General features: G+C 36.6%; 2 protein-coding genes across 4 annotated transcripts in view; one reads left to right on the top strand and one right to left on the bottom strand.

Moving 5' to 3' along the window:
* The window catches only part of GSK3B (glycogen synthase kinase 3 beta), a 210,944-nt gene that overhangs the window by 55,851 nt on the left and 127,323 nt on the right, over nucleotides 1–27,770 (top strand). For all 3 annotated transcript variants that reach the window (XM_059391873.1, XM_059391871.1, XM_059391872.1), the window contains exon 2: nucleotides 16,002–16,195. In XM_059391873.1, the coding sequence (XP_059247856.1) occupies nucleotides 16,002–16,195 (194 nt within the window). The remainder of the gene's footprint in view (nucleotides 1–16,001; nucleotides 16,196–27,770) is intronic.
* On the bottom strand, nucleotides 3,476–5,726 carry LOC132010176 (histone-binding protein RBBP4-like). Its single transcript, XM_059388105.1, has one exon. The coding sequence runs from the start codon at nucleotides 5,692–5,694 to the stop codon at nucleotides 4,417–4,419; it is 1,278 nt and encodes a 425-aa protein (XP_059244088.1). The 5' UTR covers nucleotides 5,695–5,726; the 3' UTR covers nucleotides 3,476–4,416.

Here is a 27,770-nt window from a genome sequence, read left to right on the forward strand (position 1 = left end):
CAGCTGCCTTCGGCTCAGGTCATGATCTCAGAGTCCTGGGATCGAGTCCCGCATCGGGCTCTCTGCTCGGCAGAGAGCCTGCTTCCCTCTCCCTCTCTCTCTCTCTCTGGCTGCCTCTCTGTCTACTTGTGATTTCTCTCTGTCAGATTAATAAATAAAATCTTTAAAAAAAAAAAAAAAGAACAGCTGTTTTAATGTGGCCTTATTAGTTTGTGATCTCTAATAAGTCTCTTCTTGGAGCCTCGGTTTCCTCATCTGTGAGATGAAGGTAATTTCATGCTCCTCACGGGAGGATTGTTAAGATTAAGTGAGGTTTTGGGCGCCTGGGTGGCTCAGTGGTTGGGCCGCTGCCTTCGGCTCAGGTCATGATCTCGGGGTCCTGGGATCGAGTCCCGCATCGGGCTCTCTGCTCAGCAGGGAGCCTGCTTCCTCCTCTCTATCTCTCTCTGCCTGCCTCTCTGCCTACTTGTGATTTCTCTCTGTCAAATAAATAAATAAAATCTTTAAAAAAAAAAAAAGATTAAGTGAGGTTTTAGTGAAAATAATTGTTAAGGTACTCGGCTCTATAATCTTGTAAGAGATACTGAATCCAGATTTTGAATAAATACCGAATCTGGATTTTTATTAATAAATAAATTCTCTTTGAACAGAAACCTCCATAAAGAAAGGGCCCTTGTTTGTCTTACTCATTTTTTTGTGTTCCTAGTTCTTGCCCAATCTGGTACATAGATAGTGTTTATTAAGCATGTAATGAATTAATAATGACAAAAAAATTCTATTGTATCGTCTTTCCTTTTCTGTTCTCAAGATTTTTGAAACTTTTTGTCATCCTAATAGTCACCATTAACATGAGAGAATACTTACAAGATAGAAAGAATATGCATGGCATAAACATATATGAGAGACTTAGTAATTTACAAAGCCACATAAGAGTGATTTATTAAAGTAAAAGTACTGTAAGTATAGAATTGCATCTCTTTCTCTCGTTTTCATTTTAAATGGAACTCATTTTTCTGCTGATGTTCTTCTGACACTGCAGAAGCATTGTTGGAAGTATGGTTATAAAAAGGAATTTAGCGAGCAGTCAGTGTTAGCTGACTCATACTGGTCCTGTCCTGGTTTATCATTAGGCCAGGTAGGTAATAGTAGGAGATGATAAAGACCATCCAAAAAGGCAACATTAGTAATGTAGTTGTTTCTCAAGGATAAAAGTTCTTTTTTAAGAGAAAGTGTTTCCTACCTTTAAGTCCACTTGACTTCTGTCACTTGAAGTAATGAGTCAGCAGTGTGGGAAATACTCTGCTCTGGCATGGGGTGTACCCAGCATGCCCTTTTGTGATCCACTGGGAGGATTAGTCATTCTTTTTAGTCAGTGACAGTAGGAACCAAGACTTACTATAGTCCCACTGTGAGTGTAGGACTGTGTCTTTCCAGTGGCCTTTATTTAACAGAGCCCAGTTAGCATCTCTTCTAGTAGAGCTTTGTAGGAAGAAATGCTAAGTGGATTCTGTTTTATGAATTTACTGAATTGATCTGTCAATACTCTTCTGTGTAGAGGTGCCTAGGCCATGTCCTTTGCCCTATTTGAATGGTACTGCTAGGTTCTCTAAAGTCCATCTTTATGGGGAGAGTATTAAGGGATGTTAAGCTAGTTTTTAGAGGGAGGCAGAGGGGCAAATATAAAAACCAATATGGATTTGATTCCAACTGGTTAGAATCAGTGGGGACAATGTTACTTAATATAGTTTTGTCACGAGCGTATTCCTTATTAGCTATAAATGTAGCATCATTACTCATATATGTAAGCTAAAAAATTAATCACTATTTGAAAATTTGTGTTGCCCTTTGCAGGAATGGAATTAGTGACTCACTTCATACCTGGCTATTTTATTTTTCATTGTAATGAGACTCTTGTAAAGCTCTTAGGATCTACCCTACCTCATTTCCACTTTAACAGTTTAATAAGTTAAAATATAATACTTGAGGTGTATCCCCCCTCCCCCCCATTATACAGAAAAATCTTAGCCTATAAACAGAGTGTCTTCTAAAAGTTCATCAGTTGCTTTGGAAATTAGAACATATTTTTACGTTGAAAGTTTTGTTAAGTATGTAGAATAAAAATGAGGTTCCCAGGCGGGCTGTCCTATAAAAGCCTAAACCATAATTTATAACTTAGCTTAGATATATACATATTAATAGTGAAAAAAGTAGAAAATAATAATATTGCAGGGATAGTAATTAAACAAAACTAACATCCCCCTCCCCCCAATAGTAGCTTTGAAAAGATTATTCTAAGTGCTGGTACTTGATTGATAAAGAGATTTAATTTGAGGGAAATAAAGGAATAGGTAGAGACTTATGTGAGGCTGACAGATCTTTCTGGTTACTTTCAGGAGCTTTATAGGTTGATAGCATTGGCTTTTCAACTTATGGCTTTACTTTCTCTTAACTGGTATAGAACAGAAGTGCTACCCTTTTGCTTACCAGCTATAGTTAAGGTTATTATTATTATTATTACATTATTTTAGCTCTTGAGTTGAAGAGAGGAGGGAAGAGAAAGAAAGTTTCCTCCAAGACTTGAGGGGACAAAAAGATGGAGTAACATAGGGTGTTGTCTGAGGTGGATTTAATTGACAGAAGAATAATGCAGTTTTAAGGGTGGGGAGAATATGAAGACTTGGGAGAGAGAGAAGATAGAAAGTGTCCTGGGTTAGACATCCCTCTATTTGTCAGTTGCTGGTCCTGGGTATCTTTGGAAGCTGTTTAGACCAGTGATCTACTTTGGTGTTTATATTACACATATTTTTTAGAGTTAGTTTTTTGTCATGTGGGACGGCACCACCCAAATATTATATACATATGGAGTACCAAAAGTATTTTCAAATTATTTTATTATTTTTTAAAAGATTTTAAAATTTGAGATAAAGCTCGCAAGCAGGAGTAGGAAAACAGAGAGAAGGAGAAGCATACTCCCTGCTGAGCAGGGAGCCTGAGGCAGGGCTCTATCCCAGGATCTTGAGATCATGACCTGACCTGAGGCAGAGTTATTAACTGAGCCACCCAGGTACTCCATTTGGAGTGTTTTTTAAAAAAGTAAATTCAATTCTTTCTCCTCCTCCCCCTCATCTTTCTCCTTCTCTTCTCCTCCTCCTCCCTTTTCCCCTCCTTCTCCTCCAACAAATATGCTCTATTACCTTTAAACTTCTGAGAAGTAAAATAAAGTAGGTTAGCCAAATCATCAGGAGATTCCTAAAACCGTGTTATGTAGGGGGATTGTTTTCACATTCCTTTTTTGTTCATTGGTTAGAAAAATTCTGCTTCCTTGCTTTTTCAGTTCCTAGTATTTCCTGTTTAGGATAAACCAGGCCAAATAAATAAAAGCAGGAAACTTTTATTCCTTGTATTCCTGCAAAAGTGGCAGCTATTGTTAACCAGGAAATTATTACTTCGTATTCTAATACATCTGTTCAGGTACTTTTTTTTTTACGTAGAAAAGCAATTTATTCCATTATAAGCACTTACACAGTTAGTCATGGAGAGTAACAGGCCTGCTGGTGAAACAGGTCACCCAAAATAGAGATGGTACCAAACTAGTGGTCAAGGACTAACTCCTAAAAAAAAAAAAAAAAAAAAAAAAAAAAGCAACTCTTATCCAGGATTAATTTAATTTTAAAAACAAATACAAGCTGTCAATTCACTCTTCTCAACTCAACTGGACAGTGTACCTGTGGTATGACTGTCAGGTAAAAACATACATCTTTACAACTTGGTGGCCCCAAGTTTTTTTAAAAAACCATTTCACAGAAAGGAAAGAAATGTGAAAACAGCTCAAGAAATACACTAACAAGCAAAAATATATGGGGAAAGAGGAACACATAGTTTTGACTTAACTGAAGAAACTGAGAGGAGACTGGTCTACATAGGGAAATGTGCATCCTGGAAAGTCAGGTGTGAAAACTTTAGAATAGGAATTTATATGACTTGAATCTCCCCCATTTCCTGAATAAAAACAACATCTTGTGGTATTTATACTTCATGGTTCAGACACCTACCTCACTTGGCTCCATCCTTCCTCACTTTAGGCTTTACTTAAAAGGAGTCTGTAAAACTTGGGGATATAGCCTAAGAAGAAAAATAACCACACCCAATATTCCCCTTTCTGTGGCTACGTTAGACCTTTTGTTACTAGAAAATTCCTGAAGAAAATTTAAATATAAGTCTGTGGCTTTACTGAATCAAGTCCCCCAATTAATATTTAGAAAACACCCTCTGTTTGGGCTAGTAACATCGTTGATGGTACCTATCATAGAGGGATAGCCAAACAAAGTCTGTGTCTCAAAGCCAGTGTTAAATCAATCTCAGGGTTGAGAGGGGGGAAAAAGGGGGAGTCTAAACTCACAAGAAGTGCAGACATATCTAGGACCCTTGTCCTTCTGGATCCACGCTTCCTTCAGGATCTTCATCAGTGTAAATGTTCTCTGCCATTTGCCACACTTGCATGATCTTGTCTTCTGATACAGAACAAATCACCCAAGGTTCACTGGGATTCCAGGAGAAATCAGATATCTTGGCAGTGTGACCACCATGAATAAACAACAATTCTGGTGGTCCATCTTCTGCATCTTCCGGGGATTGTTCCTCTCCAATTTTACTTAAATCCCAAACATTCAGTCTGCGATCAGTACCACTGGAAGCCAAAATGGTCTCATTGTGAGGCGACCACTGAACCTGGAATATTTCATCCTTATGTGATTCAAAGGAATGCAACTTAAGTTTCAGATTTCTCAGATCCCACAAGGCAACAGTCTTGTCGGCTGATCCTGTGGCCAGAATAAACTCACTGTAAGGATTGAAAGATAGGCAGTTCACTTCAGCAGTGTGAGCATCAACTGAGTGGCTTGGTTTGGAAGTATTGTTTGAACGAGTATCCCAGATCATAAGTTTCTGATCATCAGCAACTGACCCAAACAGAGACTCATGGAGCAGATGCCAGGAAACGTCTTCTACTACCGCTGTATGCCCTGTAAAGATGGTCTTCGCATCCACAACTTTTCCTTCCTTTGGAACAGCACTGATGTCCCAGAGGCAGATGGTGTGGTCGTCTGAAGCACTAAGTAAGTGCCCACTGAGATTTGGGTTCCAAGAAAGTCCATAGCCCTCCTTCTGATGTCCACGGAGACGCAAGTCTGGGTTGCACTTTCCAGAAGGGTCTGGTTTGGAAGGATGTTTTGTATAGTCAAAAACAAGAACATCACTGGATGGAGTCTTTGTCGCAATGATGCAAGGGTTCTGGGGCATATAACGTGCCCGGTTTACTTCTCCTTCATGGTTGATCTTGATTTCTATTTCAATTTTTCCAATAACTGAGCCAAAACCTCCAAATTCTCCTTTCTCACTGTCGTAGTGTGAAGCATCAAACTGAGCATCATCGTTAGGGAGCTGCACACTGGCTATCACAAGATGGTTTTGTTCATCGGACGTGTGTGTTCCCCGGACAAGTCGATGAATGCTGAAGTCTTTCCCTTCTGGTCTGGTTACATCTGGAAGCCACTGCGCAGTTAGGCTAGGCCACTCCAGGGCATGGGTCATCACCAAATCGTAAAGAAAAGGGGTGGTTTTTTTCCATATTTTGTACTTTTCGTTGATCACACGTTCTTCCACTGCGTCATCAAAGGCTGCTTCCTTGTCGGCCATGGCGGGCAGGCAAGCGGGGGTTTCCTGGGGTCGAGCGTTGCGGGAGGGGCGGGGAGGCTACGGGCTCTGTTCAGGTACTTAAATGTATGCTGTCAGTTCATTGACTTGATTTTCCTCAGAATTCTTGCTCTTCTTTTACTCATTTTAGACTGTCTCTCATGGAGCATTATAGCTCAGGCAAAATGAAGCAGTTTTATAATATAAGATATTTTCGCAGGTCATGTTAAAAGGTATGAGGACATTTACTTAAAATATGTGGTTATGTTGGACTTATTTTTGTGAACTTATTTTGAAATAGAAATAATTGGCTTGATTTGCTTCCATTTTTATAAGTATTGGAAGGTATACTAAACTTGGGAACTGGATGAACTGGGTCGTAGTTTTCTATATCATTGTATAATGTAGAGCAATTTTACTTATCTTTTGAACTTCAGTTCTCTTTTCTCCATTTAGTATTGGTTCTCCCTCCTTCACAGTACTATTGCCTGGGTAAAGTAAGGTAATAGGTGTAAACATGTTTATAAACTGTAAAGTGGTTAACAAATATGTTATTTGTGATGATGATGGCTGGTGATGGTTTATGGTGATCAAAGTTGGTCCCAGGGAAAATTATCAAATCTGTGAATTTGTTTTTACATTTGCTTCTGAGTCTGTTGAATGACTCAGCTTTTTGAGAGGTGACTACAGAGTCCTGTATCATCTTAGAGGAGTTAGAGGTACTTACTCTAATGACTTTCAGACCTTTAGTGGTTTCCAAAGTATCATGGAATCCTGTAGGAATTTGTTCACTTATAAATGAAAAAATATTTTACAAGCTATGTGCATAAGGCATAAAATGGGGCTACAGCATGTGATAAAACGATTGTTGCCCTGATAGATCGAATATTCAATTGTAATCGGTAAAGCATATAAAACCAATCTAGAACAAGCCAGTCTTCAGGGAGAAAATAAATCCCGTCCTGCCTTCTTCCTCCCCACCACTGTTTGAAATTTAACAGAAAATCTTAGATTAATAACTTCCACTTTAAAATGCATATAAAAATGTATATAAATTTGTATGATGTGCTATAGGAAAAGCAATTTGGATTTGGGGGTACGGATGACCTTGGTGCATAGTTCAGAGGAAAGTAAGACTTTGCAAGCTGTTACACTGCACGGATTTGGGTTGTCCCAAGGCAGTATTGAGGATGAAGGGTGTGTGTGGTAGGCTGAAAACAGGCCTAGTTCACTAAAAACATTGTAGAGTGTTGATTTTAATATTACACTCACTTAAAGACTAGAATAAAATATATCAGCCTATTGGAGCTTGTTTTCTGGCTTTCTTTTCGATTTGTTGCTATTTAAGACTGAAGTTGCTAGAAGTGTGACCACTGGATCAGTGAGTCATTGTGTTTTTGTTTTTATTTTTGTTTTTTAAGATTATTTATTTATTTGACAGAGAGAGAGAGAGATCACAAGTAGGCAGAGAGCCAGGCAGAGAGAGAGAGAGGGAAGCAGGCTCCCTGCTGAGCAGAGAGCCTGACTCGGGGCTGGACCTCAGGACCCTGAGATCATGACCTGAGCAGAAGGCAGAGGCTTAACTCACTGAGCCACCCAGGTGCCCCAGTCATTGTGTTTTTTAAAGTAATTATTTGTTTCTTTTATCTAAGCATTTGCTGTTTAGTCTTTCCATCCATATATGATAAACTGTTTCTTTTGGTAATATGGAAGACTTCCTCATTAATAAAATTTAAATATACTGCCTACTCCCCCCAACCCCCAAATTGGGCAGTTTGTAAACCAAACAGGTAAATATGTTTAAAACTTAAAGATTCTTTTTTTTTTTTTTTAAAGATTTTATTTATTTAAGAGAAAGAGAGAGGGCATGGGCGTGCTAGAGCACAGGGGGGAGGTGGGGAGAAGGAGAGGGAGAAGCAGACTTCCCACTGAGCATGGAGCCTGACACTAGACACTGGGCTCAACCCCAGCTCATGGGAATCAAGACTTGAGCCAAAGGCAGACGCTTAGTTGACTTAGCCACCCAGATGCCCCAAAACTTAAAATATTCGAATGTAAATCCTAAAATCTGAAGCTCTTTACATACATACTGCAAAAGCCTTTTGGACTTTCACAGGAAATAAACCTATTTCTAAAATGCATTTTGATATTGTTTCAAGTGAGGGCTTAAGACCAAGTGAAATGTTTATTCATTTTGCATTTGGTTTGATTTTATTCCAATTCACTGGAGTTAGAAAAAATGAAAAATATGCTTGATTCTAGTTCATGGTTCTTAAGTAAAATAATAAATACAGGCTGTTGAAAATTAGCAGGGTTCATTCTGGTTTTTGGTTTGTTTGGTTTAAAGTAAAACTTGTTTTTTAAGAGACTATAAAAAATTGAGTCAGTTAAAATTAATTCAAAGGGAATATGGATATTTTGAACTAGAACTTTGACTTTGAATTAGAACTTACCTATCTAACAGATACTTGTGTTAGAATCTTCTGTACAGTATTTGAAATATTCAGTTTTGGTGAAAATAAAAATTTGATTTTAGGACCTCAACTCCTGTGTATTTTTTTTATACCGTGGTCTCAAAGCAAAGTAATGTAGTAGGGTATAGGTTTTAAAAGTTCTGAATCCTATGGGTACAGTTTGTTGAAGGGAGTTACTTTGCGTGAATTACCAACCTTTTTTGAACATCTTAGCTTCTTCCGTTTGTTAAATGTTCATCATGAGTATGTCACAAGGGGTTAAACGGTATTATGGTTCTTTCTCACAGTATGGTGGCTGGAACTGCCTTAAAAATTGGGGAGGGGGGATGAAGAAAAAGAATTAGGGGGGGTGGATGAAGTGCCTGAGTGGCACAGTCATTTATGCATCTGACTCTTAGTTCGGCTCAGGTCATGATCTCAGGGTCTTGAGATCTGGCCATGTCCCTCTCTGCACTCAGTGTGGAGTATGCTTGAGGGTTCTCTCTCCCTCTCCTTGTTCCTCCAACTTGTGCCCCACCCCTGTCTCTCTCTCTCTCTCTCTCTCTCTCAATTAAATATTTTTAAAGAAAGAATTACTGGGCATGGTTATTAAAAATGCAGTTTTCTGAGCCCCATTGCACACCTGCTGAGTCTCTCTAGCGGTGAAATTCTTAGTTTTCAGTAAATTCTCCCAGGTGATTCTTCTGTCTGCTGTGAGTGATTCTTACAAACTGTAAAACGGTACTCAAAATATACTTACATATAAGGGTGTCTGGGTGGTTCAGTTGGTTGAGTATCTGACTCTTGATTTTGGCTTGGGTTATGATCTCAGAGTGGTGGGATCAAGCCCTGGGCTGGGCTCCATATTCATTGGGGAGTCTGCTAGAGATTCTCTCGCTCTTTCTCCCTCTGTCCTTCGCCCTTGCTCACGCATGTGCACCCATCCCCCCTGAAATAAATAGATAGTTCTTTAAAAAAAGAATATACTTACATATAAGTTGATAAAAATTGAACTTCAGACCTCAGAAGTCTCCCCTATTCCTGAAGGTTAACTTCATATCTCAGAGTTCTTATCCATTGCTGCATATTGATGCTTCAGAGAAACCAGAATTATTTGGAAAATGGTTATGAAACAGACTAATTCTCCTACTTGTAAATAAATACACATGGGGCAAATTGGGCTATTTGTTTTGGCTGCATGTTGTTAACCATATGTCCAGTAAGCACTCCACATTCTGTTTTACTGCTGGTAAAACCATTCTATATACCTTATCCCTGGGGATTTGTGTCTGTTCAATGGCAAGCATAAGAAGTCAGCACACTGCTTAATAATGTTTAGGATGAAATAGTTCCCAAATCCTAACAATTGTGCTTGAGTAATTCTACATAAATTCAACGTAAACCTTTGCTGAGCACGTGCGTTGTTCTGAACCCTGTGCTAATAAGCACTAGGGAAATGGGAATGATTCAGATAATGTTTGGCTTTCCTAAGATCTCCTTAGTCAAGTGAGGGGCTCAGGCTCTTAATAATTATAGAATGTTGTGATAAGTACTTTAGTAGGGCATGTATTGAGTGTTGAAAGAGCATAGCAGGGCAAAGGAATGTGGTTTTTTTTTTTTTTTTCCTATTTCCATGGCCAAAAATTCAAAGTTCAGAGAAACTGTAATTTATTGAGCACTCTCTGTGGGGGCATGCACTTAAAATGCTTAACTTACGTTATGTAATCATTACAATAGCCCTATGAAGTAGCAGCTATCTCCATTTTATAGATATTAAGTGGTAGAATATGTGATTCAAACCTTGATAAGATCACAGAGCAGTCCTGTATAATACCATTATGCCTCTAGCACAAAAACTTGACTGAATTTTTTTTTTTTAAGGGGAATTTTATGGTCTTTCAGAATTGATGCTTACTAATCCCATTGGTAGGTATAATCTCTGTGGTTAAAATGTGGTGTTATCGTACTGTTGAGTCTGTAGTCCTTTTTTTTTTTTCCCTGATCTTTATCCTTTGCCACCCTGTTTTCCTTTCTATGTCTAGAAGTGGCATATAGGGAAAGTTCCAAAAGTCAGTCCATGTGTGACATCTGTCCATTTTGTTTTCCCTGCCTTCCCTTTTGTTTACTCTTCCTATCCTTAAAGGAAATTTAGTAATTCTTTAGTTTGTTTTATTTTTCCCAGCCCTTTACATAGAATCATGTGGAGATGAATGGTGTCTAAGGGAAAAGGCTCTACAGAAAGATTTTTATCTTATGAAGATTTCATAGAAATTGCCTTACATTTTTTATCATGCTATTGATCATTGGGATTGATTTGGCTGATTGTGGGGCTTGATTGACATTCCTTTCTACCAAGTTTTGCTCCAAGGTTGTGAGCAGATTCACTCTTACTAGAGCTTCCGGGTCATAAAGTAGAGTCCCTATTTCATGCCAAGAATAAATTTATTTTTTAATTTGTCCACCTTTCATCATGTGGACCTCAGTTCCTTACTTTTTATATGATTTTGCTTATTGCTTATTATTTATATGATTCTGCTTATTGCAGAGAGGCAGACAGAGAGAGGAAGAAACAGGCTCCCTGCTGAGCAGAGACCCTGGGATCACAACCTGAGCTGAAGGCAGAGGATTTAACCCACTGAGCCACCCAGGCACACCAACAACAAAAAACTTCTTAACAATACTTCATATCTTCCTTATAGTCACAGTGGCGTGCGGGTTTCTCTGTGCTTTTGTTACAGACTTTTAACTCTCTATTATTTTTAAGTGGAGAGGTTATTTTTGAGTTAAAGGAGGATATTTAGACAGTCATTATTGACTTTGTTCAGTTTGTGTCAGTAGTGTGGCTTATTAACATCTCTACAAGCCTCATAGTTAAAAAGTGTTGTAGTTGTTGCTTTTCCTTAACTCTAAATCTTAAGAAACCCAAATCAAATGGCTAAAGTATGAGTGAGATTTATCATTCATATAAAATTAGAATGTCAGTGTTAGATACCTTCTAAGTATTTAAACATGCTTGAAGTGGCCTCTTGGTTTTGGGATGCTCATGCCACACTTCGGGTGTGGTCAGTGTTACACTGTAACATTTGTTCCTCTCAAGGTGAATTGGTTTGAGGAGTGACTTCAGAAGATTTAAAAAGTCTAACCACAAGGTGTTGCTTACAAGGTACAGACCCCTGTTTGAGAGATTGGGTACTAGCTCATACATATTATTTTAGGATATGCCTAAGGCTTTTAAAAAATTATATTCTATGTTTAACACCTTCAGTAGAAAGTGGTTATTCTGTTGTTCATGTCATCTTTCTGTTGCTTATAAGGAGTCTATTGTTTATATATTTAAGATTTAATATTATTTTCTAATTATAATAGGAAATTTATATTTCCTGAGTAAATTTTAATTGTAACAGAGAATCCCAGGAGTCCTCTGGTAGGAGACAGGGCCTCCTGGAGCTGAGCTGTAAGACAGTGGTGTTTTTTAAGGAGACAGTTTTGTTGTAATTGGTATAAGACCCACTGTATCATGTGTTCTGGAAAATTTAGTGTTGTTTGTTGTTGTTGTTATTTTTATTTTTTTTAATGAGATTTGTTGATTTCCAGCTTTTCATGAGGATTTTGGCCTGTTGCTTATAATGCTTTGTTGCTAAGATACAAAATTATACAGTTTCTAGTAGCAGATGTTAAATTGTTTGAACATCACAAAATCGATTATTTTACATTTTTGTTTTCCATATGCTTTTGCTTTGGGATAAGTTCCAAAATCTAAGGTTACCAAAGTATTTTTGGAAATAGCTCTTTAGCTATTAGTAAGTGAATGGTTGAGGCCTGGAAACTATAACAGATTATCATTTATTGTCTTATTTCTTACTGCTTCAGAGCTGATCTTTTCACATTATATTTTCAGAAATATTTGCTTCTTGGGGGGGCAATAATATATGAAGTTATGTTTTTTCAGCTGTATTAGGAAGGTTGTAAAATATAGCAGAGGCAGTATGAGGCAAGTGAGGAGTTCTTTTTACTTAAAACTTTATGATATTGGACAAGTTAAACTCTTAATTTTACTTTCCTCATTTGCATAGTAATGTAATGTCTTCCTGCATTTTTTTATGAGAGTAGATGAAACAATGAATTGGATGGTTCTTTATACAGTGAAATTTTATACAGCTGTTTTATTGCTAAGTCGGCAAACTACAATGCCAGATAGTGACATGCTTTTCCTTGGCACACTAGCTGCTGACTGTCCCATGTGCTAATGCTCATGCCAAGTCATCCCCAGTGTTATCTTGCCATTCTTTACAGCTCTGCTATTTCAGTTCTATGATGAAGCAGTCTGAAGAGCTTGATAATTTCTGAATAAAAATTCAAGAATGCTTGAAGGAGAAAGCCTGAGAACCATTGTTCTTAGTATACTTAGGGATTTCATATTGGAAGAAAATATAGCCTGTAAGAGTTCTCAGCAATTTCTGAACTGCTCAAAAGAGAATAGAATGTTTTTAATTTCTGCTAAGATAGTTAAGTCTACCTTTTTAACTAGGTGTGTAAGAGGGTGAAAGGATTGATCCTTGGCCAAATTCATTTGCAGTTTTAAATTAAGAAGTCTTTTTTTTTTTTTTTTTTTAAGATTTTATTTATTTATTTGACAGATCACAAGTAGGCAGAGGCAGGCAGAGAGAGGAAGGGAAGCAGGCTCCCTGCTGAGCAGAGACCCTGGGATCATGAGCCGAAGGCCAGAGGCTTTAACCCACTGAGCCACCAAGGCGTCCCTAAATTGGGAAATATTAAGAGTGCCTTCTAGTGATAGCATCTGTAGGACCTATTTATCTTTCTACCCCACTTTAATATTTTTGCAGAATTATTTCATTTATGCATTATAATTTAGATATAAGAAAAAGTACACTTAGATGTTTAGACATTCCCTAGACTTAATAGTCGAGGTTGAAGAGATTTCAAATCTCAGGCTTCCGATGGGTACCTTTCTTTCTTTCTTTCTTTTTTTTTTTTAAAGATTTTATTTATTTATTTGACAGACAGAGATCACAAGTAGGCAGAGAGGCAGGCAGAGAGAGAGAGAGGGAAGCAGGCTCCCCGCTGAGCAGAGAGCCCAATGCGGGACTCGATCCCAGGACCCTGAGATCATGACCCGAGCCGAAGGCAGCGGCTTAACCCACTGAGCCACCCAGGGTACCTTTCATAGCTGGTTCTCGGAGTCCTGTTTCTGAAATGCTATAGTTCCTTTAGAAACACAGTCTGAGGAGGCAAGTGTGGAATGTTTATATATGCTTATATTAAGTTCTTTTATAGAAGCAAGTTCAAAGCTGTGGCTACTGTTTTCTTTATTGAAATATGGTTATACAGTAGAAAAGCGTAGTTTTTGTTTACACCTCAGCTTTTGTTTTCAATTAAAATTGTGAAATGCAGCAGCCATTCTTAAAATCTGTTACTTTAATTAAAAAAAAATGATGCTCTGTTTTGTAAATTAAACCTGTGAGATTTTATAAGTAACTTGTTCAGTGGAATTATTAATAGTTCTTGAGATAATATACTTTTTGGTGATATGCTTTTGACTTGGATGTTCTAGGGAAGAGTCAGACTGTTGAAATCAATTTTGTTTTTTATTTTCTTTGGGCAGTTGGATGATAAAATATATTCAATACCTTGGATTTTATTCTTTCTGAATTCAACCATTTTTAGAGCTCTTCATTTAGAGTTTAAGTTTAGAAGACTATGATTCTGTCTTTAGAGGAATGTTATATAATACAAGTAGAGCTAGGTTTATTTTACAAATGAAGAAGAAAATAATGTATAGTAAAGTTTATAGTCAACCTGAAAAGTTGTAATTAACATTAACATACTCAGAAATGATGGTAATATGGAATATTTGGGGAGTTGAGCATGATGATTTAGAACTGAGATTTGATTTAACTGGGTCTTATAAAATATTTGAGATTTATCTTACTAGGAAGTGAAAAGTGAAGAGATCATTTGAAAGCATTGAGAACTGCTGTATATGTGTGGGCTTCTGCTGGGATTTGCATGCATTTCAAGTACATATAATACTGTTATGAATAACAGTGATGGTGTTGACAAGATTTGAGTTATCTTTCTTCAAGTGATGTTGGATTTGTGCTGTCATACCTGTTGGGTGTTATACCTTGGAACCAAAACCATACATATTTAAGGTAGTCAGTCATACTATTATATATAATATAGATTGCCTGTAATTCACCTAGGTCTTAAAGTAGGAATCTTTCATTGCTTTTGTGTCTGTCATGAAGGCTGCCTTATAAGTAGGAGAATTAATCAGTCACAGATATTGTATATTGGTTTTCGTCTATATTAGTACCTCTGTGAACTAAAATAATTTACACTTTGGGTAAATATGCCAGTAACATTTGAATATTCATTTACCTGGTAATTTTATATTGGGGAAAAATTGAAACCATTGGAAAAAGAGATTATTATATTTTTCATTCTTTTATATGTGAGTTACAAATGAATACTTCATAATCTTGGCTTGGTATCTGGAGTGAGAAACTGCATTATTTTTTCTTTTATTAGGTTAGATGAATTCAGTTAGCATCATAAAAATGATATAATGGAAGAGTAGAAGAGGAAAAAAGGAAAAAGTGCAGTTTAGTCTGAGTCTAAGGACTTATAGGTACTGAGAATCGGGTTTAGATTTCTCAGGGAAGAGAGAAAAAGCACAAATCATAATTGCTACTTCACAATGATAGTACTTACTAAAATCTGTATGTATTCTGAAATCACTGAAAGAACAATTTAAAGCTTTTTATAATCAGGTTCGAGGTAGCATAGTATGGTTTAGAATAGTTTAAGAGTTTGGAGAATAAGATGATTGTGAACTCTGCCTGGTCAAATAGGAGGTGGCTCTTGAGCTTGAATTGAGGAGACTCTGGATTATTACTGGGAGGGGAGGAAAAGTACAAAAGGTAAGGCAAGAGCCATTGAGTGGGCAGAGACCACAGAACGTCAGTGAACTACTTACAGATGAGATTTAATTCAGAATGGGTTTGGTTTTCTTTTATCTTTTACATCTCTTACCCCATCTAACCTTTCTCTGAGAAGTATTCTATTTTCTTAAAAAGAAATAAGATGGCAGAGAAGCAAAAACTCAAAGCCTTCCCTTCCTAAAGGCAGAGTGGTCTGAATGTAGTCAACATATTTAGGTATTTTTAGCTGCACCTATTTTATTTTTGAGTAAAATAAGGAAGACTTGAGAAAAGAACTAGGGGCTATAGAGTTGGATGGATAAAGATTTAAACCCCAGTGGATCCACCATTTGACTTTTGACTTTGGCCAAATTTAACATTCTTGCCATTAATTTTGTATGGGAACAGTACTATATACCTCATGGGGTTGTTGTTTTTATTAAATGGAGTCATATATATAAGCTAAGCATGATGCCTTGTCTACACAATGACTGAATAAATTGTGGTTAAAAAAATTACTTATAATTGAAACAAATAGTTGAAATAATTCTTTATGATAAACTAAGATGAGCATTTAAAAGTAATTTGTAGTAGGGGCGCCTGGGTGGCTCAGTTGGTTAAGCAACTGCCTTCAGCTCAGGTCATGATCCTGGAGTCCCGGGATGGAGTCCCACAGCGGGCTCCCTGCTCAGCGGGGAGTCTGCTTCTCTCTCTGACCTCTCTCCTCTCATGCTCCCTTTCATTCTCTCTCTCTCTCAAATAAAAAAAATCAATCTTTAAAGAAAAATAAAAATAAAAAAATAATAATTTGTAATAAAGAATGTAGTTTACTTTGTATAGTTAAGCAGTTTTCTCTGTTTTTTATGAATTAGTTCTTTACAATTCTTATTTTTCTATCTCTTCCTTCTTTTAGGAGACAAGGATGGCAGCAAGGTGACCACAGTGGTGGCAACTCCTGGGCAGGGTCCAGACAGGCCACAAGAAGTCAGCTATACAGACACTAAAGTGATTGGGAATGGGTCATTTGGTGTGGTATATCAAGCCAAACTTTGTGATTCAGGAGAACTGGTTGCCATCAAGAAAGTATTGCAGGACAAGAGATTTAAGGTAAGACCTTTGGTATTTCATGTATTTTGTTGCTATCAATAGATATAAATGAGTATTTTTTTCATTCATTTCTTTTCGCTTCAAGTGCAAATTTATTATAGAGACTTTTTTCTTTTCTTTCTTTCTTTTATTTATTTATTTATTTATTTGTTTGTTTGTTTGTTTATTTTACAGAGAATGAGAGAGAACACAGAACACGGGGAGTAGGGGTGGGAGAAGCAGGTTTTCCACTGAGCAGAAAGCTCGACACAGGGCTTGATCCCAGAACCCTGGGATCATGACCTGAGCTGAAGGCAGATGCTTAATGACTGAGCTACCTAGGTACCCTGAGACTTTATTTCCTTTTTTCTATTTTATAGAGATAAAATTTACTAAAGAGCACAATATATTTGAAGCACTGCTGAGGGATACGTGATGTTAAAATGTTGTGAAAGTAGATTAAAATTTCTCAATTTATACTTCTAAAAAGTGACCTGGATCTCACTGGTATAGGAGAACAGAGAAACACTACCTGTGGTGTTTGCTTATTTGAGCAATTGGCTGTACTTCCTTTCTTAAAATTTCTTTTGAATCTGTGATGTGACACTATCATTTATTTTTTCCTAAATAACTCTGAATTTTCTTTGCTATTTTCTTATGTCTTTCATCCACCTAAACCAGCCATTCCCACAGTTTAGTTTATTTTCATTTCTTACACTTGCTCTCTAGGGGATCCTATGCATGAATGTTCAGAGGTCATCTCTTTTTTTATGGTCTATAGTTGAGAGTCAGGAGACCTGGGCTCTAAAGTAGACTCTGCTGTTAACAAACCACACAGCTCTGTTCCCTTCTCTACTTCTCCCACTTAAGTAATGTTTTGCTGATAGTCACCCCTGTGCTAGCAACTATGCCAAATTTGAAGGGCTATAAAGATAAATGAGATGATCACTCCTCTGAAAAGGCACAGTCTACTAGCTCTAGAATGTCTCAAATATTCTAAAGAGTTTTTTTGTTTTGTTTTTTTAAGAAAAAAATTCTTATACCTTTTGTCTTCAGATCTTACTCTTGTAAGTACTAGGCCCCTGTTGCCAAATGCCCATTGGATCTTGATTTGTTATCTCAAATTGGCAAGGCTTCTTACCTAAGACTGACCTGAGTTTAAGACCCAGTGGAAATCCTTTCTGTTGGTTCCCATTCCTTTTTGCTTTTTCCTTCTAATGATGTTGTCATTCACCTTGTCATTCAGACTTTTCTATTCTCTCATACCTCATATCTAGTTGTTATCAAACTTCATTGATTTTTTTTTTTCCCTCCTCACTGCCTTGATGATCGGTGACTTCTTTCCCTTTTTCATCACTACTATTCTAGTCAGTCCCTTGCCATTATTTGGCTTACCCACGAGTAAGACTCTACTTCTGATCTTCCACATACCAGCACGAGAATAACCCCACAGTTCAGTTTGGTCATATTGTTTTCGCTACACACAATTCTTCTATGGTTCCTCATAGTCTAGGAAAAAAAGCCTGCCCAGTTCAGTAGTATGTTCAGGAACTTCCATAGTCTTGCCTTATCTCTAGATAGGTTTCTAAATCTTCTGTGCTACTATCCTTGAAATATATTGGTCTTTATGGCTTCTTTGCTTTTATTTAGCTTCCTTTATCACTCCCATTCTCTTGCTAATCTAAATCTTGTGCAAGTATAAAGACCCTTGTCAGATTGCTCCTTTATGGAATTTCTCACATTATTCCAGCGAGCCTTGTGGATATTGTTGTAAATTCCTTGAACACTTACTGTCCATAAACTAGGAAATTCCAAATTTTTTCATGACAAAGACTCCTTTTTTTCCTCTAAGATTTTATTCATTTATTTGACAGAGAGAGACACAGTGAGAGAGGGAACAGAAACAGGGGGAGTGAGAGTGGGGGAAGCAGGCTTCCCGCTGAGCAGGGAGGCCACGTGGGGCTCGATCCCAGGACCCTGGGATCATTACCTGAGCCAAAAGCAGATGCTTAACAACTGAGCCACCCAGGTGCCCCCAAAGACTCCATTTTTATTATGTGTATCCTGGGTGCCCACACATTCAGTGTTTTGGGTTTTTGTTTTGTTTTGTTTTGTTTTTATTAGTAGGTAATAGCAAATGCTTACCAAATTCTTGTTACATGCTTAGTGATTTACTAAGATTTTGAGCCTTATCATTAGTTTTGTGAGATTGGTACTGTTATTATTTGGATAAGAAAATCTACGCACAGAGATTATAAATTAACTTGCCCAGGGTCAGACAGTTAGCAAGTGGAAAGTTAGGCAAGTGTTTGAATCCACACATTCTGACTGCAGAGTGCTTTACTAAATATTTTATCACCACTAACAGATTCTGAACAGATTCTGTTTTAAATTTATTTCCTTTGGTGTGATTAAGTAATTCCTTTGAAATATAGTTTGGTTCATTTGTTTCTGTATGTATCCCTTCTTAGAATATTATCCCTGTTCTTACTTGACTTTAAAAAAAAAAATTATTGGGGCACCTGGGTGGCTCAGTGGGTTAAGCCTCTGCCTTCAGCTCAGGTCATGGTCTCAGGGTCTTGGGATCGAGCCCCACATCGGGCTCTCAGCTCAGCGGGGAACCTGCTTCCTCCTCTCTCTCTGCCTGCTTCTCTGCCTACTTGTGATCTCTCTCTTTAAAAAAAAAAGAAAAAAAATATATTTTCAGGCTGTGAAACACACTAATATGGTTGCAAAGACCAGAAATATACAAATGTCATGTACTCTCTGTTCCCTCTGTCATGTTTCCGTTCACTCACTGTAGATAGCCAGTCTAATTGTGTTTTGGTTCATTTTTTCTGGGTTTCTTTAACACAAATGAGCAATTAAATGTAATTTTCTTGGCTTCTTTTTAACATAAAAGATAATATATTAGGGATACTCTTTTGTAGTTTGCCTTTTCTCTTACCTATATTTTTTAGATGTCATTGCATATAAATTCAGAGATATTTCTCATCCAGTTGCATAGTATTCCAGAGTTCATTCAACCATTCTTCAATATATGGATATTTAATTTCTTTTCAATATTTTATAATCTCTAGGGGTGCTGCTGTGAAAAACCTTTTCATATTCATTGTTTTAATCAGATGTGTGTCTTCAGGGTAAATTAAGAGAAGTAGACTGCTGAGTCAAAACGTAAACATTTATGTAGTTTTGTTTGCTATTGCAAAATTCTCCTCCATAAGGGTTGAACCAGTCTGGGTTCTCTTCAGTAATATGAGTGCCCGTTGCCCCGCAGTGTGGGCAAAATGCATTGCTTAACTTTTTCATCTTTTTACTCATCTGATAGCTGAGAAATGGTAGCTCATTGTAGTTTTTATTTTATAATCTTATTATTATGAATGTAGTTTAACATCTTTTCACCTGTTCAAGGTCCATTTTGTTTTTGTGTGTGTATATGAATTGTCCTTTTTTTTCTTTTTTCTCTTTTTGCCCATTTTCTTTGTTTTTCTTCCTTTTTTTTTTTTTTTTTTCCTTTTGCCCATTTTCAAAATGGGGTTTTGGCCTTTTCCTCTTAACTCTGAACAATTTTTTATAATGGATTAACCTTTATCTGTAATATATGTAGTATTTTTACTTTGTATATTCTATTTTTCTACCACATGAAAGTCTCCCACTACCCATGAGTCACATTTATTGTTCTTTTATCATATCTGGGTTTTAAGTTGTAAGTAAAAAGACTTTCCTAATGAAAAAAACTTTTCCTCAGGTTAAAGAGAAATTTACATTTTTTTTTTTCTGGTAGTTACAAGATTTCACTTTTCACATTTAAATTCTCTGATCCATTTGAAGTTTATTCTTTTTTTTATGGAGTTTATTCTTATGTATGGTATGAGTTAGTGATCTAATTTTATCTTTTCTAACTCATTAACCATTTAGTTGCTCAGTACAGTTTTTTAAAGGTTTATCCTTGCTCCAGTGACTTGCGATGGTATTGCAATCATATGCTGAATTTCCACATGTACTTGGTCTATTTCTGGACTTTCCATTCTATTCTACTAAGTCCATTCTGTTCCAGACTAGGTCGTTTGCATATCCTTCTGTCATTACCACACTGTTTTAATTATAAAGCTTTAAAGTATGTTTTAATGTCTCCTAGAGCTAATCTATTCTTGTGGCTTTCCTTTTTTGTGTTTTCTAGCTATTCTTTTTTTTTTTTTTAAGATTTTATTTATTTATTTGACAGAGAGATCACAAGTAGGTAGAGAGACAGGCAGAGAGAGAAGGGAAGCAGGCTCCCTGCTGAGCAGAGAGCCAGATGTGGGGCTTGATCCCAAGTCCCTGAGATCCTGACCTGAGCTGAAGGCAGAGGCTAACCCTCTGAGCCACTCAGGTGCCCTCCTGGTTTCTAGCTATTCTTGAGTGTTTGTTTTTCCATATGAACTTTGGCATCAATTTGACTAATTCCATAAAAAAGCTGTTTCATATTTTTAATTGAAATTTCATTAGCTTATAAATTAACTTAGGGAGAACTGATCTATTTCTGATGTTGGATTATCTACGAATAAGAGATATCTTTCTATTTGTTCAAGTTTACTTTTGTGTGTTTCAGGAGTTTTATTGTATAGGCTTTTGACATTTCTAGTTAAATTTATTCCTAAGTGTTTGTTGCTTTTGTTGCTATTGTATCTTTTGGGTTTTTTTCTTCTACATGCTAAAAAGTAGCAGGTTCAGTTCTTTCCATTGTATCACCTTTCCTTTATGAAACTTAAGTATTCTTTGTTCTCCTTGCTAAATGTAAACTGTTTCAAAAAAAATTTTTTATTTTATATATTGGCCAATTCATTTTTCTTGATTACCATAAAATAGTAGGAATTTTCATGACAATTTAAGATTCTGTAGTTTCCCTTCTGTGATTTACATAGCTGCTGCCTGGGATTACACTAAATAATTAGTATTTCCAGAAAAGGTTGAAATAGGGTCTTCTCCTTGTCCAGTCAAAGAAATCATCCTGCAGAACCTGCCAATATCGGTGAGAGGCAGTTTATTTTGGTGAAAAAATGAGAGAGAAAATAGTCAGAGACCCAAAACAAAACAAAACAAAAAAACAAAACCCAAGAGTAATTATCCCTGCACACTAGTCACATAAACCATCTATAAGACACTGAGCTTTTCTATTAGTAATTTTAGGTATAATCTTCATTTCAGTAGTGTTTTACCTATATAATTTGAATGCCTTTTTTCTTCTGTGACCCACCATACTGTGGCAAATTACTTAAACAGAAATTAAATTACTTTACTTGATTGGTTTGGAAGTGCTTGTGATAGAAAATGCTCTTGTGGTTTTGTAGAGGTAAAGTCTAGCTAGGTACCTTATGTGGGAGACCTTTGATGTTAGATCCAGGCGAAGATTAATTGGTCCCAAAAGCTACTGACAGTTGTTAAGGCTGGCTTTTCTAATTTGAAAATCGGTAAGTTGCATTTTTAATTAATTAGTGATCTTTGCCTCATTAACTATTAATTTCAGTTCTCCTTTGAACTAAGTCATAGGTTTCAGGTCTCCTGTTTGGTTTCAGTTGTTCTGTGGTTAGGATATGGGAGTGGGTGGAGATGTGAAGTATAACTATCGTCCTATTGTGAATAGAGAGTGAATAGGGTTCTACTTTTAGTATTTACCATTTTTGAGAATGAGGAGAGATTTAATTCATGGGATTATTATTATCCTCTGCCTGGATATTGTGGAGACAGCATAGAGGAAGGAAGACCTTGGGTATTCATTATTAGTAGTTTTGTAAGCTAGAGCATATTCATTAATTTTATGAGCTTTAGTTTTATACTACTGCAATGCCCCAGCCTACTGTTTGGCACAGAAGAGAACTCAATAAATATTGTGTTTCCTTTTTTTCTCATGTTGTATGAATCAAATGAAACAATGTATTATGAGAACATGTTCTGAATTTTAAAACTCCTAGTAACTAAATTTTGCTTTTATTTTTAGGCATCTAAATTACTACAAATGGCTGTTTACTTGGATTTTTACATTCGTTTTACTTGCTCTTAAATTTTATAATCTTTTTTAAAAATAAACATTTTTTTCTTTTTTAGAGAGGGATGGGGAAGCAGCAGAGAGAGGAGGAAGATCTTAAGCAGCCTCTGTGCTCAGCAGAGAGTCTGACACAGGTCTCGATCTCACAATCCTGAGATCATGACCTGAGCTGAAATCGAGAGTCAGACAGTTAACTGGCCCCCCAGGTGCCCCTAAATTTGATAATCTTATTTTGAGACACCTAATTGTTTGTATTTGTATAACTATTTTAAGTCATTTGTGGAAAATCTATTCCCGATAAAACTGACAAACAACTTTAAAAGAAATAGTAATCCTTACTTATGTCATATGGAGTTATGTTCTTTGGGTCACAGAAACGTCTTAACTTCTGTGGAGGAGAGAGGAAAGGACAGTAAGTAGGAAAGGTCTTACACTGCAATGCAGCTCTAAGAAAGTTAAAGCAAAACCAGTGGAGAATCTCACCCTGAGGTGAACCATCAGAAGAGTACAATGTCTCCTGGGAAAAGGTCTCCCTTAAATATATCTGTCATATGCAGTCATTTTCTGGAAGTCAGTTCATGGGAAGCTTGGCATGGCATGGCTTGAACAGGAGAATGGCTTTGAGAGCTCAGCAGCTGGAGCCATGGGTCAGTGATGCTCCTTGCAGTGTGAGATTTGAGAGGCACATTATTACCAAACCAAGCCTTGTAGGGTTAGAGACCCTTTTCTGCTACTTTGCAAGTGTATAGGTAGTGACTAGTAAAAAATAATTTTTTTTTTAATGAATTGAATTTTTAGAGACTGTACAAAGGTTGCTGTCAAAGAGTTCTGTTGATTTTGCTTTTAAAACTATATATAGCTTTATTGTGTCTTTTATTCCAGAGACACAAAAAATGGTCTTGAATGTCCTTTTTCTGGTTTTTAATGGCTTGAATGGCTTGAGTGAATGAGGAATAAAACTTAATATAAGGCAGCCAGAGTAATGAGGCAGAAAAGAAAAAAAAAGACATTCAAATTGGAGAGGAAGAAGTAAAACTGTCACTATTTGCAGATGACTTGATATTATATATAGAAAACCCTAAAGACTCCATAAAAAAAAAACCTTTAGAACAACTGAGAACAGGAGACACAAAAATCTCTTGCATGTCTATACACTAATAATGAGAAATAAAGCAGTCTCATTATAATTGCATTAAAAAGGATAAAATCCTAGGAATAAATTTAACTGCAAGGTGAAAGACTCAATATTGAAAATTATAAGACAATAATGAAAGAAGTTGAAGAAGACACAAATAAATGGAATGATATTCTGTGCTCATCAATTGGAAGAAATCAGTTTTGTAAAATGTCCATATTACCCAAAATAATCTACAAATTTTAGTGCAATCAATATTAAAATTTCAGTTGTATTTTTTAAAAAGCATATTTATTTATTTATTTATTTGAGCACGAGCTAGGAGAGGGGCAGACAGAGCAATGGAGAGAATCCCAACCAGACTGTGCTGAGCACAAAGCCTGATGCAGGGCTCAATCTCATGACCCCAGGATCATAACCTGAGCCAAAACCAAGAGTCAGAGGCTTACCCGACTGAGCCATCCAGGTGCCCCTGCTATTTTTCAAAGAAATAGAACAAATGATCCTAAAATTTGTATGGAACCATCAAAAACCCTGAAGAGCCAAAGCAGTCTTTAGAAAGAAGAACAAAGCTGAAGACCTCATACTCCCTGGTTCCAAATTCCGATACAGAGCTATAATAATCAAAACAATATGATACTGGCATAAAAGAAAAGATACATAAATCAATGGAACAGAATAGAGAAAGCACAGAAATAAACCTATGCGTATATGGTTAAGTCTGACAAAGGAGCTGAGAATACACAATGGGAGAAAAAAAGAATAGTCTCTTTGATAAATGGTGTTGGAACTAGACATCCACATGCAAAAGAATGAAACGGGACCACTGTCTTACACCAAACACAAAAATTAACTCAAAATAAATTAAAGACCTCAACATAAGGCCTGAAACCATAAAACTTCTAGAAGAAAACATAGTAAATTCCTTGCCATAGGTCTTGGCAGTAGGTTTTTCAGTCTGACACCAAAAGTAAAAGCAAACTAAAGCAAAAATAAATAAGTAGGACCACATCATACTAAAAAGTTCTGCAGAGCAAAGGAAATGATCAACAAAATAAAAAGGCAACCTACTGAATGGGAGAAATACACTGAATAATATTCCATTTTATCCTTGTACTGCAGTTTGTTCATTTACCTATTGAAAGACATCTTGGTTGCTTCCAAGTTTTGGCAGTTATGAATAAAGCTGCTATAAACATTCATTTATAGGTTTTTGTGTTGGTACAAGTTTTCAGTTCATTTGGATAAATACCAAGGTGCGGTTGCTAGATTGTATGATAAGAGTTTGTTTAGTTTTGCAATAAATTGCCAAACTATCCTCCAAAGTGACTGTACAGAAAGATTTCATATTTCTACCAGCAGTAATAGACTTTTCTATTGCACATCCTCATCAGCCTTTGGTGTAGTCAGTGTTTTAAATTGTAGCCATCCTAATAGGAGAGCAGTAGTATCTCATTTTAATTAGCAGTTCTCTGGTGATATATGATGTTGAACATCTTTTCATATGCTTATTTGAAGATATCTGTGTATCTTCTTTGTGAAGTGTCTATTCAAGTAAGTGCTCATTTTTAATGGTTGTGTATTTTCTTACTGTTGAGTTTTAAGAGTTCTTTGTATATTTTGGATAACAGTGCTGTCTCACCTATGTGTTTTGTAGAGATTCCTCCCAGTCTGTGACTTATCTTTTCATTAGCAAAGTTTTAAATTTTAATCAGAAGTCTGATTGTCAATTTTTTCTTTCATGGATTATGCCTTTGGTGTTGTATCTGAAAAGCCACTGCCAAACCTAAGGAGACCTAAATTGTCTCCTATGTTGTCTTCTTTGTGTTTTGTAGTTTTGCCTTTTCTATGATCTATTTTTTAAGTTAATTTTTGTGAAACATGTAAAATCTGTGATTACATTCATTTCTTTACATGTGCAACTATCCAGTTATTCCAGCAGTTTGTTGAAAAGACCATCTTTTCTTCATTGAAATGCCTTTGATCCTTTGTCAAAGTTCAGTTGACTGTATTTGGTGGCTGTTTCTGGGCTCTGTGTTTTATTCTAGTGATGTATTTGTTTATAAATCACACTGTCCCCCCCCCCCTTTTTTTTAGCTGTAGCTTTATGGTAAGTCTTGAAGGTGTTAGTAACAGCTTTTTGATTGTTTTTCAATATTGGGTTCATTATTGGATGTCCACAAAATAACTTGCTGGGATCTTGATTGGGATTATATTATATCTACAGATCATGTTAGGAAGAACTGGAATCTTGATACTATTAAGTCCTCCTATTCTTATACATGAAATATGTTTGTTTATGTAAATCTTTGGTTTCTTTTCTCAGAGTTTTATGGGTTTTCTCATGTAGATCTCATAATGTATTTTGTTAGATTTATACCCAAGTATTTCTTTTTAGAGGGGTCTAAAGTAAGTTGTATTGTGTGTGGTTTTCTTTTTAAAAGATTTTTGTTTATTTATTTGGCAGAGAGAGAGAGACAGCAAGAGAGGGAATACAAGCAGGGGGAGTGGGAGAGGGAGAAGCAGGCTTCCCATGGACCAGGGGTCCCTAGGCCGGCCTCGATCCTAGAACCCTGGGATCATGACCTGAGCCGAGGACAGATATGCTTAACAACTGAGCTACCAGGCGCCCCGATTGTATTGTATTTTTAATTCTAAATTCCAATAGTTCATTGCTGGTATATAAGAAAGCATTTGACTTTCGTATCTTAAACTTGTACCTGTAGTCTTGTTACAGTCACTTACTAGTTCCAGGAGGTTTTGTTGTTGATTCCTTGAGATGTTTTTTACATGGACAGCCAGGTCTTTTGTAAACAAAGATAGTTTTATTTCTTCTTTTCCTATTTATATACCTTTTATTTCCTCTTTCTGTCTTAATTGTATTCTGTACAATGTTGAATGGAGTGATGAGAAGTCTTTTTTGTCTTGTTCCTGTTCTTAGTAGGGAAACACCTAGTTTCTTCCCATTAAATATGTTAGCTGTTGATTTTTATAGATGTTCTTTATCAAGTTGAGGATTATTCTGCTGTTGTTGGATAAAGTTTCCTATAAATATTTATTAGATCCAATTGATCAAGAGTGTCATTCAGTTCAGCTGTATCCTTATTGATTCTCTGCTTGCTGGATCTGTCAACAGCTGGTAATGGGGTGTTTAAATCTCTAAGTATAATAATGGATTTGTCTATTTCTCCTTATGATTCTATTTATTTTTGCCTCAGATACTTGATACTCTTTTGCTAGGTGCATACACATTAAGAATTGTCTTTGAGAGTTGATCTCCTCTTCATTATGTGATGGCCCTCTTTAACCCTGATAATTATTCTTGCTCTGAAGTCAGCTTTGCCTGAAATTAATATATCTACTCCAGCTTTCTTTTGATTAGTCTTCATTCTTCATCCCTTTACTTAAAAAAAAAATTATAAAGAATATATAACATTAAACTTACCATCTTAACATTTTTTCTAGGTTTGTTTATTTGTTGCTGAACTCTTCCTCCCCCAGCTTCATTGAGGTCTAGTAGACAAATAAATTGCATATATTTAAAGGGTACATACAGTGTGATGAACTGTGTATACATTGTGAAGTGATTGCCCCAGTCAGTTTAATTAACATATTCATCGCCTCACATAGTTAGCTTTTTTTTTTAAGATTTTATTTATTTATTTGACAGAGATCACAAGTAGGCAGAGAAGCAGGCAGAGAGATAGAGGAGGAAGCAGGCTCCCTGCTGAGCAGAGAGCCCGATGTGGGACTCAATCCCAGGACCCTGGGATCATGATCTGAGCCGAAGGCAGAGGCTTTAACCCACGGAGCCACCCAGGCACCCCAGTTAGCTTTTTTTGCACATGCATGTGTGGTGAGAACACCTAAGATCTACTCTCTAAGCATGTATCAAATATATAATACAGTATTATTTTTTTTTAAAGATTTTATTTATTTATTTATTTGACAGGTAGAGATCACAAGTAGGCAGAGGGGCAGGCAGAGAGAGAGAGAGAGAGAGAGAGGGAAGCAGGTTCCCCACTGAGCAGAGAGCCCTATGCGGGGCTCGATCCCAGGACCCCAAGATCATTACCTGAGCCGAAGGCAGTGGCCTAACCCACTGAGCCACCCAGGAGCCCCAATATAATACAGTATTATTAATTACAGTTACCATGTTGTACATGAGATGCCCAGAATTTCTTCATCTTTTTTTTACTGATGGCTTTCTATTTTCCCCATTTCCTCAACCCCTTACAGTCACCATTCTACCCTCTGTTTCTAAGAGTTTGGCTTTTTCTTTCTTTTTTTTAAAGGGTTCCACATGTGAGTTTGTGCTTTTACTGTCATGATTGACAGTCTGAAGTTTTTAAGTTTGATGTAGTCGCATTGTCAATTTTTGCTTTAGTTACTTGTGCTTTTTGGTGTCCCCAAAAGAAGGAAATCCTTTCACTTGC

Source organism: Mustela nigripes, chromosome 2 (genome assembly GCF_022355385.1).
Source record: "Mustela nigripes isolate SB6536 chromosome 2, MUSNIG.SB6536, whole genome shotgun sequence".
Classification (NCBI taxonomy): Eukaryota; Metazoa; Chordata; class Mammalia; order Carnivora; family Mustelidae; genus Mustela; species Mustela nigripes.